A 17,360-nucleotide genomic window follows, 5' to 3' on the forward strand; every position below is an offset into this window, starting at 1 on the left:
TGGAGCTTGGACATTTTTGCACATGAGTCATGACCGTTTCAAAAATAGTGTTTTAAACTGCATAAAATTATATTATCATTATTAAATACTTAAAATATGTTACCATACTCTTATTGTAGCTTATCAATGAAACTATTGAATAATGCCCAAAGTTCTTTTGACATCATAAAACTTCACATTTTCTACACTGAAACTTGGTAAAATCAATTATGATCTTACAATAATTCTCTTGAAAAGTTGCTACTCAAATATAGGTGAAGATCCCCTCAAAAAAAAAAAAAAAATATAGGTGAAGATTATTTCCCCCTAACTCAAACGGCACAATATTGGACTATGATTTTACAATCAATATCGGCGAACAGTTCAAATATTTGGCTTTGTCTAATAGAAGGAAACAAAATAAGATCCCGAATAGAAAAATACATGAAGAAACCAACAATAAATTTTCTGCCTACTACATAAATTGGAAGTTTGCATGTCAATATGCCAAATTTTATTTATTTTTAAATCAAAGCACAAAACATGTATTTCAAAATACTGAAAGAATTTGGTTATGAACACTCGAATAAACACTTTAAATTACCTCGAGTTATAATGAACCAATATACAATTTACGCAAGAAAAAGAATTAATGGATGCTCGAGTTCAATTTGACCAGGAATAGAACTTGATTTCAAGAAAATACTTGATTTCATTTGGAAATAGATCAAATATGTTTTTATTTTTTCTCACGCAAGAAAAAGAATTAATGGATGCTCGAGTTCAATTTGACCAGGAATAGAACTTGATTTCAAGAAAATACTTGATTTCATTTGGAAATAGATCAAATATGTTTTTATTTTTTCTCACATACATAAATAAAATCAAGAAAGTAGTTGATTTTATTTGGAACTAACTTATAGAAGCTCACATCAATGAGGAGCAGCTACATAATTACTAAAACCTTGAATTCAAGAACACCATGAGCGGCACGTAAATATTTTGATCACGCAATAATTGTGTTACATGATAATTTAAGCTTACCTGATAAAAAGCTTGAGTAATAATTCCTGAGAGAATTGAAGTCTCTCTCTCTCTCTCTGGGGATGATAATGTTCAACTTGACTGACAAACAAATTAAAAGGTTTTGGGTTCACATAATTGATAGCTAGGTCGTTTGAGATGAACAAGTCTTATATGACGATATTATCAAGAAATTTTATGTTTGTAATTTATTATCTGTGGTGGAGTCTGTCACATTCATTTTTCGAATATAATATAAATTTAATTTCTATGAAATTAAAATTTGTGATATAAATCAATAAGTTGTCAAGTGTAGAAGGAGTCAAGATCCACCATGGATTTCTTTCTTGTCCGAACAAATGTAGTGGCTAGTTCAAAACTTATTATTAAATGCATTTTACGTATAACATGCCTGCAATAAATAGGGGTAAAACTGTCTTCATGCTTGCCTAAACTCTCAAAAACGTTTTAATTTAAAGGATTAGCCCAAAAAAAGTTTGTCTTAATTTTTTTTAGTATCCCCGAAAATTTATCCCAATGTAGATACTATCAATTTTACAATTACATTCCTTTTAAACATTATTTTTGTACATGATCCCACCATTAAATAATATTTTACCAACTTTTATTAAAATTTGTATTGTTCCAGTACTTGCGACAAACTTTTGAAGGAATGAGGGAGTATTTTTTATTCTGTACGTTTGCCTCAAATCTTAAAAATGTCCCAACGTCTAACTAGTGGTATTTTTGTATCCAATATTTGTCTAAAATCTCAAAAATGTCTGAAATCCAACTTTTAGGATTGAAGAAAATATTGTGGGAGGTCTTTGAGCATGCGCGAAAGCATTTGGTTCTTGATTTTTATTACGTTCGTAAGGAAGTGAATAAAATAGGAAGTCAGATTTTATATTAGTTCTTCGGATGTGATGATTTGAAAATCGGATTTTTCTTCTTAGCTTCTTAATATTGTACATTTCGATTTGAAGTGATATATATTCTTCTTTCGTCAATGAAAAAATATCGTAACAAGCCAAAACTTGATTCGGATTGTTTCTCTCTTTCTACACATGTAAGGGTGTATTCCTTTGATTGTAAATTTCACATTAAAAAAGAAGGAAAAAGAAAAGATGATTTTTTTTTTATCACATTTTAGAGGTTCCCACTCTTTTTATCTCATGTCCTCTTTGGTGGAAAAATATACTATATAAAAATATTATGAAGAAAGAGAAAAGAGAAGAGATAGAGTGGAGAGAGAAAAGAAAGTGAGAGAGGAGAGATATATAGAGAAATGAATTAATTGTACTATATTTTGAGGATACAATTGAAAGACCACAAAAATGTACAATATATATGAAAAAATACTATCACACCTGTTATTAAATTAAATTTGATTAAACAAAAGAAAAAGAAAACCTAATAATACCCTTGCAAGCACAAGATGCAGCTAAGAGCCGAGCCTCATTAATTTTTTTTTTTTTTCAGGCAAATTCAATGGAAAAATCTTGAAAAAGGAAAAAGAGTACTCATCTAGAACAGGACAACAAAGAAAAGAAACTCAACTTAATGACAGAAGTAACCATACTCCAAACTTAAGACTAACCATCACCTAGGGCAAAGCCACCTCCATCATTAAGCAAATGAAACCACAACAAACCCATCGACCCCAGAGTCCAGCGCACCAGAGCTCTGTAAAAAAGGTCGGGCGACGAAAAAACCAATGGCAAAGCCAACCATCGACGGACTGAAGCGAGCAGGGGGCCAACGATTCCAACCCCAGCACACCGGAGAGTTGTGAAAAAGTTGTGGCCCCAACCAAGCGGACGGAGCAGCAACGCAGTCCACAGCTGGACGAATTGTCATATTATTATTATCATGAATTGAAGTGAAAAGGTGAGAAAACGAGTTGATGGGGAAAATTTTCTTTCTTGCCCGATTTTTTTTTTCAATTAAGTTCTCTTTTATAGAATGATGGAATACATATATTTTCCCCATTTTTCCACCATTTTCACACGTTTTCTTTGTTGGAAAATTTCCCGCGAGCAGGAGGGAAAATTTTCCTAAGCAGCCACTTTTCACTCGATTATCACAAGTTATAAGTGTGATAATATTTTTTCATATTGTATATTTTTATGATTTCAATTTTATCGTCAAAATTTATTGTAAACCATAATTAAAACTATGAAGGTCTTCCCACGTTTAGACATCCCCAAAACAACTCTAACTAAATTAATTATAAACCATAATTATATATTATTAAATCCTAATAAACCCTTAATTGCCTCCTAATGTCCATGATTAAAGTTTGCATAATCTCCATTTGTATCCAAGTTTTTATCTATCAACTAAATCGTACTTTCTTATCAAAATTATCCTGATTTATATAAGAGACGGTCTTTTATGCGAACGTTCATATGAACTCATATACTACAAGTGTTCTATTAGAGAAAAATTTTTTTTATATAAAGAAATTTAAAGGTCGCTTCACAAGGGACTCGAACTCAAGACCTTTGGTCTTATACATTAGTCCCTTACTGTTTGACCAACACACACACCTTCTATTAGAATTTTCGAAGTACATGAGTATTTCGCATATGATGAGAAATAGTAATTGTATTTGCTGCTTTAGGGTTTAGTCGGTGACAAATTGAATGTTGAACAATTCTTTTTTCTTTTTTTTGAAACCGAATGTTGAACAATTCTTGGGTGTTTTATTTAAGGTACTAGAAAAAAGGGACAAAGAGCATAAATGAAATGGAATTGTCGTCTCATTGTGATACTTGAGATACGAGCTCTGTTAAAATTAAAGACTTATCATTGGATTTTCAAAAATCAGAGTGGCGCAGCGGAAGCGTGGTGGGCCCATAACCCACAGGTCCGAGGATCGAAACCTCGCTCTGATAAATAAATTTTTTAAAATTTCTTTTTTCTACGCGATCTTTACAAACTTTATTTTGCTTTCTCCAAACTATTTTTTTAATTTATTCTCATTAATTTCTTTTGCTACACGATTTATACGGACTAGATAAACTTGATTTTGCTTTCTCCAAACTAATTTTTTTAATTTATTTTCATTAATTTCTTTTGCTACACGATCTATACGGACTAGATTTTTCTACTACATCCATCCCATGAATCTTAATGTATTTTTTTTGTACGAAAATTAAGGAATTGTATATTAGTGTTTTAAATGTATAAGTAATAAAGTATAAAAGTGATAAAGTAAAAGTGTGTAGGTAATTAATTCAAAAAAAAAAGTGTATATGTAATAAAATAGAAAAGTGTGTGAAGGTTAACTCTTGGAAATAGATACATGCAAACTATCCTATTTCTTTCTCTTATTCATTAACTGATTGGTGTTTTAGTCCGAGAGAGTGTATTCCATCTAGCTTGTAATTTTGTTTTTACTCTTTTTGTAAGGTTTCTCTGTAAGGGTTGAGTACCTCATGTACTCATCATCTATTTATCTTTATCTTGACCTTTCAAAAAAAAAAGTAGAAAAGTGCGTATGTAATAAAGTGATAAAATATATAATTAAGAATCCTTATTTTTTTAGCTAATTGTTACTATATTTAGAAATACATCAAGATTCGTGGGACGGTCCCAAAAAAATAAGTATCAAGATTCGCGGGAAGGAGGGAATATTAAACTAATTCTTTAATTTCTCTTTTTCTAACAATCTTCGCCTTTAACTAGTGCACCTGCCGCGTGATTCACAGAAGAAGGCATATTTTATAATTTTTTTAAAAAAATTTAAAGTATAATAAAAATATTAAAATACCATTATTTATGATGTAGGTCAATTCATAATTAATTTTTTTTTATTAATTTAAATATTACTAATGTATATCGTATAGATTTGAACACATATGAATTCGTTGTGTTGTGATAATTAAAAATTTGGTTACTTATGGGATTCAAACTCAGGATCAGGGTTATGAATTTATCCAACAAAGTGATGAATTAACTGTAGAGCTTGATGATCTAAAGACTGAAAATGATTTCTATTTATATTTTAAAATATATTTTTATTTTAGCGCCTAATATATATATATATATATATATATATATATATATATATATATATTAGTATTACAATAGTCAATTTATTTTATATGCAACTAACTGTAAAGTAGTTACTTACATCATATCATTACTTAAGTTCTATATTAAAGTTTAAATCGCCGGTGAAAATTTAAAACTACAAAATATGTAAATGTGAACCATATATAATATTTCAAATTTTATTTTATATGAATGTCTTCTAATATTAAATATAATTGAAAATATAATAGCAAATATGTTTATATAAATAAATACATAGTGCATACAAACATATAAGTACAAATTAAATAAATTTAAATCAAATAAGAATTTCTATTTTTTGGATATATACTAATTATTTATCTTATAATTTATATTAAATTTAATCAAAATTTTACTTTTAAAAATTATATCCTTAAAATTAAAGAGTTTTTATAATTACATTCTTCTTATTTGCATTAATGTACATAAAAATTAATATATAACAAAAATATGAAAAAGAAAATAAAAATAATAATGAAAATGAAAATGAATGTAAAAGAGAAAATAATTGTACTCAACGTTAAAAAGAGAGAAGACGGGTAAGAGAAAAAGTTTGCTTTCAAATTTTAATCTATTACTCCATCCGTCTCACAAAAATATGCATAAGTTTTCCTTTTTCGTCCGTTCTATAAAAACATACATACCTTATTTATAGTAATAATTCTTACACTAAACATAACAATTAATGTTGGACCCTTTCTCCACTCACATTATAATTTACATAATTTCTTAAAATCTGTGCCGTCTCATACTATGCATATTTTTATGGGACGGAGAGAGTATAACTTATTCGTTTTCTATTCTTTTATGATATTTAAACCAAATTAAAGTTCTTATAACAAGTATGTTTTGTTGTCATTGTGTACACTAGCATGATATACCCTGCGATGAAACCCTACCCTGCGATCTCCTAATCGTCGCTCGTTCTTCTGTCGTTGATGGTGGCGTCGCCCTGCTTTCTCATGGCGGGTGGTTTAAATCTAGCGATTGTCTCAAATAATTTCGTTCACAATTCTGCTACGTCTCCTACCCTAGAGTCTAACCCTAGGGCGTTTGTTCCTTATTCCTCCAATAATGCTCAACCAGATAAGGTCGCTGGAGGTCCTTGCACCAGTAGTGTTCAGTCGGCTCATCAAACTCTGAACATTAACTAGGAGAAGCAGCCAATCGTTGCTTCTGGAAACCAAATCATGGACATGACAACAGCTCATCTCAATAAATCGTACGCGGATATTACAACAAACCGGATGCCTCGTCGTCCGGACGTAGCCCCTCATCACTACTATGGCCTTCAGCCTACAAAAGACGGAGATCACTTCTGCTTCAAGATGCCTAAAGAACTTCTTTTGAAACAGGTTTCGGATTTTAGCCATGCCTTAACGGGACGACTGTTTCTTTGCAAAGGGGACAAACCTAAACCAGCGATGATTATATAGAAAGAGCTTTCTACAATATGGGATATTTCCCTAACTTGGCATATTATTCTGTTGGGTAAAGGATACTACACGATGGTTTTCAAGAACGCGGAGGATAAGGCTCGTACCAAAGCTAAACATATCTGGGAGGTCTTCAACGGTCATATTCGGCTTAGAGAATGGTCAAAAAACTTTGATCCGTTCAAAGAACACTCGTCTTTGGTGAACGTTTGGATGCGTATTCATTACCTACCTATTGAATACTGGCACACGGAAGTGATAGCCGGAATCGCGCGGTTTGTGGGGCATCATTTGAAGATTGTTGGAGCGACAATAACTCGGGATTTCGAATAGTTCGCGCATATTCTTGTGGAGTTAGATATGTCCAAATCCCTTCCTACTACGCTCCTCATTGGTGGAGGCGATCATTCTTTTCATGTTGAATTTACGTACGAGTATTTACCGTTTTATTTTTCCCGGTGCAAAATCACAGGACATACCCTTGATAAATGTAGTAAAGCTGTTTCGAAAATGGATGGGATTGCTACTAATGCCAAGATGGATAAGAGAGGTCCAGTCCAGCAGCAAAAAAATCTGGCTCCGAGAAAACAGTGGCAGGAAGTCATTGAGAAGGAGGACTTGGTTCAACCGCAACATGGGACTTCGCTGCATGCTGATATTCAGCGTGACAAGTCCAGTAGGGAGGATAATACCCCGGTTGGCAATAGATTTGGAGTTCTGGATGGGGATTTTGAGAATGACTTGTCGAAAGGGGAATATATTGATGAGAAGTCCGATGGTCAGCAACACAAGTCTTCGCGAGGGTCTTCTCCGTTGAGGAATGCTCCAATTATGGGGTGCTTCCTTGGTTCAGCTTGATGGCAGTCAGCAGAAAGAGGCGTCGCGGGGGTTTTTTCGTCGAGAAATAGCACGTCTCCTGCTCGGGGAAATGGGCTAGGCGGCACTGGAGTTAAGTCTCCATTAGAAAGTGATCTGGGCAAAAAGATGTGCTTTCATCGTGATGGAGATAGTTCAGCTGGATTAAATGCGGAGTCTAGAATTCAATTGAACGGTGATAAGCAGTTGGACAGTGATAAAGCGGATGTGGATGAGTCTATTGAGATGGAGAGTTTGGATGGGGTGGCTCGAGAGGGCATCCCCAAGGGCAGCAATAGGGTAACCGAGGTTAATCTAGCTCGGCCGAGCTTGGGAAAGACGGAGGGTCAGGTTTCACAGCAAAAAGTGGACATAAGCGGGGGTGTCCCGCTTGATGGTAGTAAGGTTCCTGCCCCAGAGGATATTGCTAGTCGCCTTAATCGTTTAGAGGAGCAGGTTAGTCAGGGGATGCAGATACTCTCGGACGTCCTGGCCAAGCGAGGTCGTGGCTGTCCGAAGGGCACGTGCAAGGGAAGGGAGCCTATGCAAGCATTTCCAGAAGGCAGTATAAAAGGTCGACTCGGGAATGCAGAGGAAATGGGTTACAAGCCGATGGAGTTTGTGGTTGATCTTAGCAATAGTGCTTCTATGCGTGCAATGAATAATATTGTCCATGGTCGTTATTCGAACTGCATGGACGATTATCCTGTTTGGTTATAGAGGTATTCGATGTTTGCTAGTGCTTTTGATTGGGTTTCGATTTATTTAACGATCTCTTTTTGAGTTCGTGCCCTTAGTCTGCGATCCTGTGCTTTCAAGGGTTGTTTTTTCCTTTTTTTCTTTTATAATAAACCTCTATTTTTTAAAAAAAAGTTCTTATAACGATCTTCAATTTAAGATGCATACTGAATAGTTTTCATTAATCTAATTTGATGATTTCTAGAAAAGAATCTAAATAAAAAAGAGAAAATAGAGAAATTTCATAAAGGAAGAGAAAAGAGAAAAATTAATACTCCCTCCGTCCCGCGAAATTTGAGCAATTTCTTTTCGACACGGATTTTAAGGAATTAGTTTTTTGTGTGTTAAGTGTGGTATGCGAAAAAATGAAAAGGTGAATAAAGGAAAAAACTTTTGTCATGTAAGAAAAGTGCTCAAATTCCGCGGGACAATCCAAAAATGAATATTGCTCAAACTTCGCGGGACGGAGGGAGTAATAAAAAAATAAAGAGAAAATTGGTCAGAGTAGAGAGAGAAATTTAAAAAAAGAAGAGAGACACATATGTATGATAAAGACTTAGAGCATCCACACCCGTAGAGCCCATTCGGGCTCTAAGAGGGTGGACCTTATTTAAGAGCCACCTCTCCGCATCAATAAGCTCTAAATGGGGTCTAAAATTTTTATTTTCATTTTAAAAATGAAAATTTCATTAAATTTAAATTTCAACATTACATTAATTAAAATAAAATTAAATAAATTTAATTATGGCTGAATAAGACTAAATCGAGCTCAAATGTGTTGGATTAAATCTGAGTTGAGACGGTTTTGCATTTGGCGGTCGCGAAAGGAGAACTATCTAGCCAAATATGCTTGAAATTCTGGTGGATCCCCGCTGCGAGTATAGATAGAGTTGAGCTACACGACGCCTCGTTGTTTCCCTCATCTCCCCATTGCGTTGCATATTCTCCTTCGTCTTTGAATATCATGTTGTGCAAAATAATGCACGCAAACATGATATCGCTCACACGCTCTTTCTTCCATAGACGAGCACATCTTTTGATAATAGCCCAACGAGCTTGAAGGACGCCAAAAGCTCGTTCTATGTCATTCCGAGCCGCTTCTTGCATTAGCGCGAGTTGCGCCTCTCTGTATTTTAGGGCTGCTTGTAGGTCTCGGACATGTTGTTGCATTAGTGTGAGTTGCGCCTGCAAATTTATCTCCTCCTTGTTTGGGCATGTGCGTTCAGAGGCCCTCTCAGTTGAGTCTGCTTCATCTTCTATTATCACCTGGTCCTGTCGGTTGGTATTGAGATCCTCCATCGGTTCTTCGTTTTGTTTAGGGACTTCCCCTTCCTTTATTTCTAATGGTTTATTTCATTTTCCATGTTCATCAGGTTTAGACCAAAGCGGGGTTTTCCCGAGCACCACTATTAATGGCGCAGGGGTGACAAACAAGGTGTTTGAAGTTCCCATCATACTCATTACTTGTTTCTTCAGCATGATATTGAGGGTCTGCATCATCTGATCAGACATTTCAGTGTTGTTTTCTCCAGTTGTTGCCACCACATCGGTGTTGTTTAACAGGGTTGAATTTGGATCAGTAACGTCTCCTAGTTCGTTCAACAGCCCTGCAGCCAAGTCCTTGGTCCTGTCAGAAGCAGATGCTTCTCTCAGGTTAAATCCCGCATTGAGATCCCGATTGATGTTGGAGTTATCTTTTTCATTGTTGTGCTTTCGTTCCTTGGATTCCTGTGACAAGATAAAACAGAAACAAACTAAGATGTAAAATCTCAACGTCTAGCTGGAGTTCAGAATTCTCACAGACGATGCTAGTTGATTTGTTAAAAAATAACAAATCTAACGAAAAGCAATAAAGAAGTTAATATAGTGGAAACTTTAGGACTTTATATTGATGTTGAATATTTTTGCGTGTGCGTAAGGTGTATCGAGTGTAGCTTGTGAGTTTACAATGAGACTTTACATCTATTTATAGGTTAAAAACATTAAGAATCCTTATAGGAATAGATTTTGCTTATGTTTTGACAAAACTAGAACTCTTCGAGCCAATTCGTATCTTTAAGTCAATTCTCTATTTTATTGGACCTGCCACATCAAGGTTGTTGCCAAGCTTGTACGCTATTATAAATTGGATTAAGTCGGTTTTGCCTTAATTCGTCGGTTTTAACCATGCTTTTCATGGATGCATACTTTTGTCCTTATCACTCAGTCACACATCTAAAAAATTGGTGGCTGAGAATGTTTTGTGTTTTTTAACTTATAGGAAATTGATTTTATTGTAGTAAGGGTATAATTGTAAGTTTCGTAACTTACTTATTTATGTGTTGCAGAAAGAAAAAAAAACTCGCATATTATTAGACAGAAATATACATATAATTAAATACAAATATGCATATAAAATTGGTTGCACCAATATCACCACTCCAATTGACGCGGCAGCACCACCTGCGCAAGGAGGGCGAGTCAGGAAGCATCTGTCACTGGTGTAGGGGTGTGCCACCGGCGCGACGGACTTTGTTCTGTGATAAAAAAAAACATGTGTATTATTAAACATAAATATGCATTATGATTGAACACAAATATCCATATGTTTGAACAAAAACATGCATATAAAATTGGTTGCTCTGACACCACCATTCCCACCGGCGCAGGACGTACGAGTCAGGAAGTGCCCACTATGGGCACATGAGACTTTGTTATGTGATAAAGAAAAAATAAATATGCACATGGTTGAATACACATACGCGTATGTTTGAAGATAAATACGCATATGAAATTGTTTGCTCTGACACCCATTTCTACGGGCATGACAATACGTCCAACGCGGAGCGTGCGAATTAGAAAACGATAGAATTATGAGACTATATAACCATTGATATTTTTTAAAGAAAAATGTAAAGAAACATAATGCAAGTACATAATGAAAAATTCTAAATATTTAAAAGAAATAATGTAGTCAAATGGCCATAATGAAGATTGGAAATCAATTTTTGGCCCCTTATCTTAAAACATCAAAATATGGCCATTAATTAGGTGGTATGCCTAATTTGCCCTTTTTACTCGACCCCTGGGGTGATTGCGCGACCGCTGGATGATTGCGCGGCCGCTGGAAGCTTATGGGTGAGTTGCGCGCTCGCAGGGAAAAAGCAGCGCCTGCTGCGCGTATGGCACTTATGGCACTATTAGTGCCATAAGTGCCAAAAGAACCATTTTAAACACTTCCCCGTAGGATTTAGATGTTCCATTTAGGGTTTATATTATCTATTTAGGGTTTAGATGTTCGATTTAGGGTTTAGATTATTCATTTAGGGTTTAGATGATCCATTATGATTTCTTGATTCTATTACTGTTGTTTCTGATGCACGTATGGCACTTATGGCATAAGTGCCAAAATTGCCATAAGTGCCAAAAGGACCATTTTACTTGGTTTTATTTTGAATTTTCGTTGGCACTATTAGTGCCATAAGTGCCAACGAAAATCCAAAATAAAACCAAAGTAAAATATTGGCACTTATGGCACTAATAGTGTCATAAGTGCCTAACCCGACCCGGCACGTGACCCGCATGCCTGATCCTCCCCGGTCCGCCTCATTAAGGGTAAAAACGTCCAAATCAATAAAAATGGCCAGATTTTATGTTTTTTCAATGTGTGGCCATAAATTGTGTTTTATGCTTCATTTTGGCTACTTCAAAATTTTACTCTATTTAAAAAGTATGACTTCATAACTTTTTTAAACTAAAATTTTAAATTGAAGCCCATCTTCCCCCATAAATCACACCGCCACTAGGATTATGATTCGAATTCGTGTTCGATTTGATATTCAAATTTTAATATTTGTATTTGATATTTTATTAATATGATTCTAATTCAAATACAAATATTCTATTTGATGTGATAATATTATTCTCTTTGAAATGAAATTGAAGGATGAGAAATGATAAAATTCTCGTTCTTCGAAAAAGAAGGGGTAAAAAAGATTTAAAGAGAGAAAATTTTGTTATTTTTCTTCTCATAAATTTATCAATAAAAGAGAATACATCCTAAGCATTAATTGTATGAAATAAAACCAGGTCCAATATAGATTATATGAGTCAAATTGTATACACAATGCCCTCGCCTATAGGGAACCAACTCAATTATTTGTTCCCCAATTATTGAGGATAAATAAAACTAGACAACAATCTTTATAGGTAATAATTGTACCACTTCTTTTTTTTTTTTTAGGAAAACCACATTGCATGCTCAAGCTATCAATAATTAATTAACAGAATAAAAGAGAGAAAGAGTTCCCCTCAGAGAAACAAAATTTGTTAGGTTGGAATGCATCTCCATATTTAACTAAGACAGGCTAAACTTATTTTCACAAATTAAAAAAAATAGATCCTGCACAAGTACCCTTCATCGTCATATACATTCCTCTCTCTGTCTCTCTCTCTCCCCACAGCATAAGCAAACTGCAATGTGATTAGGACTCTGAAAGAATGGTGAAGAAACAATGTACAAGAATAAATTGATCTCTCTTCAAGGCTAATCTGAATTATGTGCTCTTCAGGCCAACTGAAAAATGGATTTCAGCTGCACAATGATTACTCTCAATTCCCTAACTCGTAACTCCAAAATAATCTCCCAGAGGCTAGGACACCGCCATCGAAGAAAGCTCTTCGAAAACCATCTTCATGTCGGGCCGTTCAGCAGCAGGAAGGGTGCATTTCAGAGCAACATGAAGCATGTCATCGAGACTCTTCGGAAGTGGACTCCCTGCACTCTCCGCACCCAAAATCTGTGAGTCGAAGCATTCAACAGCCCGATTCTCTACAGCCATGAAGCTCACCCATTCTGCTAGATCAACCACTTCAGGGTTGCCAGGAATAATGTCAGCAGAGCTTCTCCCAGTCAAGAGCTCCAGCAGAATAACCCCGAAAGCATACACATCACTCTTCATTGACGGGCAAGGTTTGCTCGTGCTAGTGAATTCAGGCGGCAGGTAGCCTAGAGCGCCCGCGTTCAGCACCTGTTCAGCTGTGCCCGCTGCTGTCAGCAGCCGGTGCAGGCTGTAGTCTGTCAATAGAGCACTTTTATTGGGAAGTTCGATCAGGATGTTGGTGGATTTCAGGTTGCCATGAGGTATGGCACTCTCTGTGTGGAGGTGAGTGAGGCAGCACGCCACATTGAGCGCAATCTTCAGCCTCTCGTCTAGAGACAGAGGAGGGAGCGTTTGGGGATTTGTTCCTGCAGTGCAAAACCATGCATTATAGATTCAAGATTTTAGATGCATTTTCAAGAAAGGTAAGCACTTAGGCCAGAGTTTGCACCGTGAAGATAGAGTGCCAAACAAGGAGCATCAATGTAGTTGGATATGATCAGCTTCTCATGCTCCTTGGGACCCCAGTAGAATCCCTGCAGAGAAACCAAATTTGGATGCCGTATATTGCCAAGCTTCTTCGCTTCTCGAGCAAACTCTTTTCTTCCTTTCGCTATTCCTTCTTTTAGCAGTTTCACTGCCAACACATGGCCTGAGGAAAGCACGGCCTTGTAGAGTGTTCCGTGGCAGCTCATTCCTACAGGCTCTGCGGGCGCGGATGATAGTTCCTCAGGGCTGAACTTTAAGGAGCTGTCGAAAAGTTGGAGGTCTCCTGCCAGTTTCTCCGGTGAACAAACCTTCAGTGCACTTGGAAGCTCGGATTGGGACGTGTTACCAGATGATGCCATTGATGCAGGAGAAGCTACCACTTCAGTTTTCTTCCTTGTTGATTCTGGATTGTCAAGATTCTTCAAGCCTTGCTGCAGAGCTGATAAGTCGCCCCGCTGTTGAGTGCCCGACTCTATCGCAGCAGAGGATAACACTGTTGAATGCAAGTTATCAACTAATTACATTTTCGTGACAAATCATAATGAAAGAAAATTCCAAGCAGTTTGTATGTATACCTTTCTTCCCTCCGGTATCTGTTGAGGCCATCTTATTTCCTTCCCGACGAACTCTCCAATAAATTAGCAGAGTTAGTATGGCTATCACCAACGCACCACCTACAAGGCCGGCAATAAGAGCAGCTCTGATAGCAGATTTCATGCGAGAACCATGGCCCCTCACACTTAGGCTGTCGCCACCTTTTGGTGACGAACTAGCCTCATCGGGGAGAACGAGCAACCCATTTCCAGGATGGAACGACGAAGATGGGAATCTCTGCAAGCTTTGCGGAACAACTCCAGAAAGATTATTGTAAGACACATTAAATACTGTCATTGTGTCAGGAAGGTCATCAGGGATGCCGCCTTCAAGAAGGTTGTTAGACAGATCAAGACACACCATGCTACGGAACCTGGCCAACTCAGGGGGAAGTTGGCCGGTGAAAGAATTATGAGACAGATTGAGAGATAGCAGACTGTAATTTTGTGGGGTCAGTGCATCTGTAGGTACCGTCCCAGAAAAATTGTTCCAGGACAGGTTGATGTCAACCAGTTTGGTGGAGTTAAACAAGCTAGGAAGAGAACCACTCAACGTGTTGAGGCTAAAATCAACCACTCGCAGCTCTGGATATGTGGCGAGTACGGGTGGAAGAACACCTTCTAATGAGTTGTTGGAAATTCTGAATGAAGTGAGCCTCAAGAACTGAGACGTTTGATCTGGAAAGGCACCGGTGAGGTGATTGGAGCTTAAGTCTATAACTTCGACATAGTTTCCCCAGCTCTCAACTCTTGAGAAGTTACCCGAGAACATATTGTTACTGAGATCTATGATAGCACAATGTGCTATCCTCAAAGGCAGGGGGCCAGAAAGCCTATTAGAGGATAGGTTTAGATATCTCAGATTCAGAGAACTTATACTATCAATAGGACCTGCAGAGAAGCATATATATACAGTTTAGGTTTAAATCAAAATCATGAAAATTAAAACACAAAACTTTAGTCATGCTGATTAGTAGTACAAGGCCCTAAAAGATCCTGCACTTTCCTAAAAGCTTTTTGTTTTTTTTTTGCTGAACGCTATGCTAAAATTGATTTTCATGACAAATCCAACTCAACTGTATGAATGTAAAGGAAAACAAGCTATCTAATTTCTTGATCTTCTCAGATTATGGTAAAATTTCACCTTCAACTGAAAGTGAAGTTACAGCGATTCCTCAAAAATCTACATACCTTCAAGCTGATTATGGCTAAGGTCCAACTCAGACAAGACCATTGAGCTCTCTTGCAAGAGGCCCTCAGGCAATGATCCCGACAACTGGTTGCCTCGAAGTTTGAGAACTCGGAGGGAGACTACAAGGCTGAAAGAAGGTACATTTCCGGTTATATGATTATTATCACTGGCATCAAAAACCTCTAGGCTGTCCAAGTATGGTATCCCATCATGAGGGAAGAACAGCTCCCCTGTCAAGTTATTAGAACTAACATTCAGGTGGCTAACCGATGACATAAAATCGGGATCAGCAGTTCCCAAATCCAACGGCCCCGAGAAACTGTTGCAGCTGAGATCAACATACACCACACCTCCTAACTGGCCCAAAAGGCTCATCACATCTCCCACAAAGCCATTTGAATGGAAATCTAAGTACTTGAGCTGCCTCAGATTAGCAAAACCAGAGGGGATTTCCCCTCCCATTCTGTTCAATGAGATATTAACAAGTGCCAAGTTAGTTAAACTTGTCAACTGATGAGGGACTGAACCAGCAAACAGATTGCTGGAAAGATCCAAATTCTGTAGGGATTCGAGCACACCAATATCTCTTGTTAGAGTGCCGGTGAAGTGATTGTTGGATAGTGATAAGTTTTGGAGCATTTGGAGACGGGAAATGGCCGGAAAACTGAATTCTCCGGCTAGGCCTAATTGATTGAGTGATATTGAAGTGACATGGCCATTGCTACAGGTGATGCCATACCAGTTCTTGGGGCAACCATCTGATTCCAATGAGTTGGAATCCCAAGAAACAAAATCTTTTGTTAAGGTTTCTGTCTGAATTCCCTTTTTGAGTTCTAAAAGTGCATCAACCTCTGATTCTCCTACTGCTAAGTCTACTAGAAGTAATAACACAAAATAAATGAGCTGCATTATTGGTGTTGAAACTATGATGACAGCCCAAGTATGAATGTAGAAAATTGAGAGATGGGAATGAGCAAGATCACAGCTTTCACTAAAAAAATGGCAAAAAAATCAAGAATGTGAGCAACAGGTAATGAAATTTAAAACTAAAAGCACAGCACATTATAGCAGAAATTGCAGTCATTCCAACAACTTGAATTGACAACCAATAAACAATTCCAACTCCTACTTTTCAACTAACCCCAAAGAAAAAGTGAAAGAAATCAAGAAAGTGCTCTACATTTGCATGAGAGTGAAAGGGGCCTACATCTCAAGAAGTGAGAATGATACTACTATCATTGAGTCGAGCAGAAGTCTAATTGCAGCATCGTGACAGCAATAAGCCCACAAAATTAAAATAAACCCTCGATTATTTATAAATGAGAGAAAGAACTGAACCCCTTTTCTTTGCCCAAGAATCAAGAAAAACTGCAATAAAGAGGCTGATGCGACAATGTAGCGTGGTATTTAATATGAGCAAGAAAAATGAAAGTGACAAGAGTAAAGCAATGGCCAGCTTCTCAAGGGCAGTGGTCAATAGCATCAACAGATGAGTCTTTAGAGAGAGAGAGAGAGAAGTGGGAATTTGGTAGGTGGGCTCAGTAATTCACTTTAAACTCTCAAAACTTGCTAGAGAAGGAGTGTGTACACAATGCAAGCTTCGAATTTTACACTGTAAAAAGTGCCCACTACGTGTTGTGTGTGTATGCGAGTGCTCCACTACACTACTCTCTCTTTCTCTCTCATCGCTGTGTGTTTGTTCTGGCATAGTTGTTGCTGTGTGCTAGCAAGATTCAATTCATGAAAACAAAAAATTTGGATGGGTCAGATCCAAAGGGTTTTGTCGCAGTTGATGTAAAAATGTGTTTTTTAACCAAGCAAGAACAATCTCCATTACAAGAAGACAAAATCTATTGGGCCGAATAATTAAGATTCTTGAACTCACGTAGCAGAGTAGGAATTCACTTTTTAAACTGCCCCATTAATTAATGATGGGATCTTACTAAAAGTCTAGACTATGTAAGATCCAAATTGGGATTTTAGGGTACTTTTTTTTATCTATATGCGATTAAAATTATGGAGTTATTCGGATATGTTGATTCTTGCAAGTGCAGTCCCAACTAATATTTGTACTTTTTTTTTACAAATAACTCCAATAAGCACTTTAGCTAAA

At 36.7% G+C, this 17,360-nt stretch overlaps 1 protein-coding gene across 1 annotated transcript; it reads right to left on the reverse strand.

Moving 5' to 3' along the window:
• Nucleotides 1–12,443: 12,443 nt before the first annotated feature.
• LOC131017621 (probable inactive receptor kinase At5g10020) lies at nt 12,444–17,085 on the reverse strand. The gene is made up of 4 exons (XM_057946440.1): nt 15,247–17,085; nt 14,038–14,946; nt 13,425–13,955; nt 12,444–13,341 (listed from the first exon to the last, which is right to left on the reverse strand). The coding sequence occupies exons 1-4, from the start codon at nt 16,154–16,156 to the stop codon at nt 12,746–12,748; spliced, it is 2,946 nt and encodes a 981-aa protein (XP_057802423.1). The 5' UTR covers nt 16,157–17,085; the 3' UTR covers nt 12,444–12,745.
• Between the last annotated feature and the right edge of the window lie 275 nt (nt 17,086–17,360).

The sequence above is a fragment of the Salvia miltiorrhiza genome, chromosome 1 (genome assembly GCF_028751815.1).
Source record: "Salvia miltiorrhiza cultivar Shanhuang (shh) chromosome 1, IMPLAD_Smil_shh, whole genome shotgun sequence".
NCBI lineage: Eukaryota > Viridiplantae > Streptophyta > Magnoliopsida > Lamiales > Lamiaceae > Salvia > Salvia miltiorrhiza.

What these genes read in the sequence shown, in the direction of transcription:
- LOC131017621 (XM_057946440.1), bottom strand. Translation starts at nt 16,156, where the DNA reads ATGCAGCTCATTTATTTTGTGTTATTACTTCTAGTAGACTTAGCAGTA. An exon ending in AGATACCGGAGGGAAGAAAG is followed by an intron (nt 13,956 to 14,037) that starts GTATACATACAA and finishes TGCATTCAACAG; the next exon opens with TGTTATCCTCTGCTGCGATA. An exon ending in TTTGGCACTCTATCTTCACG is followed by an intron (nt 13,342 to 13,424) that starts GTGCAAACTCTG and finishes TTTGCACTGCAG; the next exon opens with GAACAAATCCCCAAACGCTC.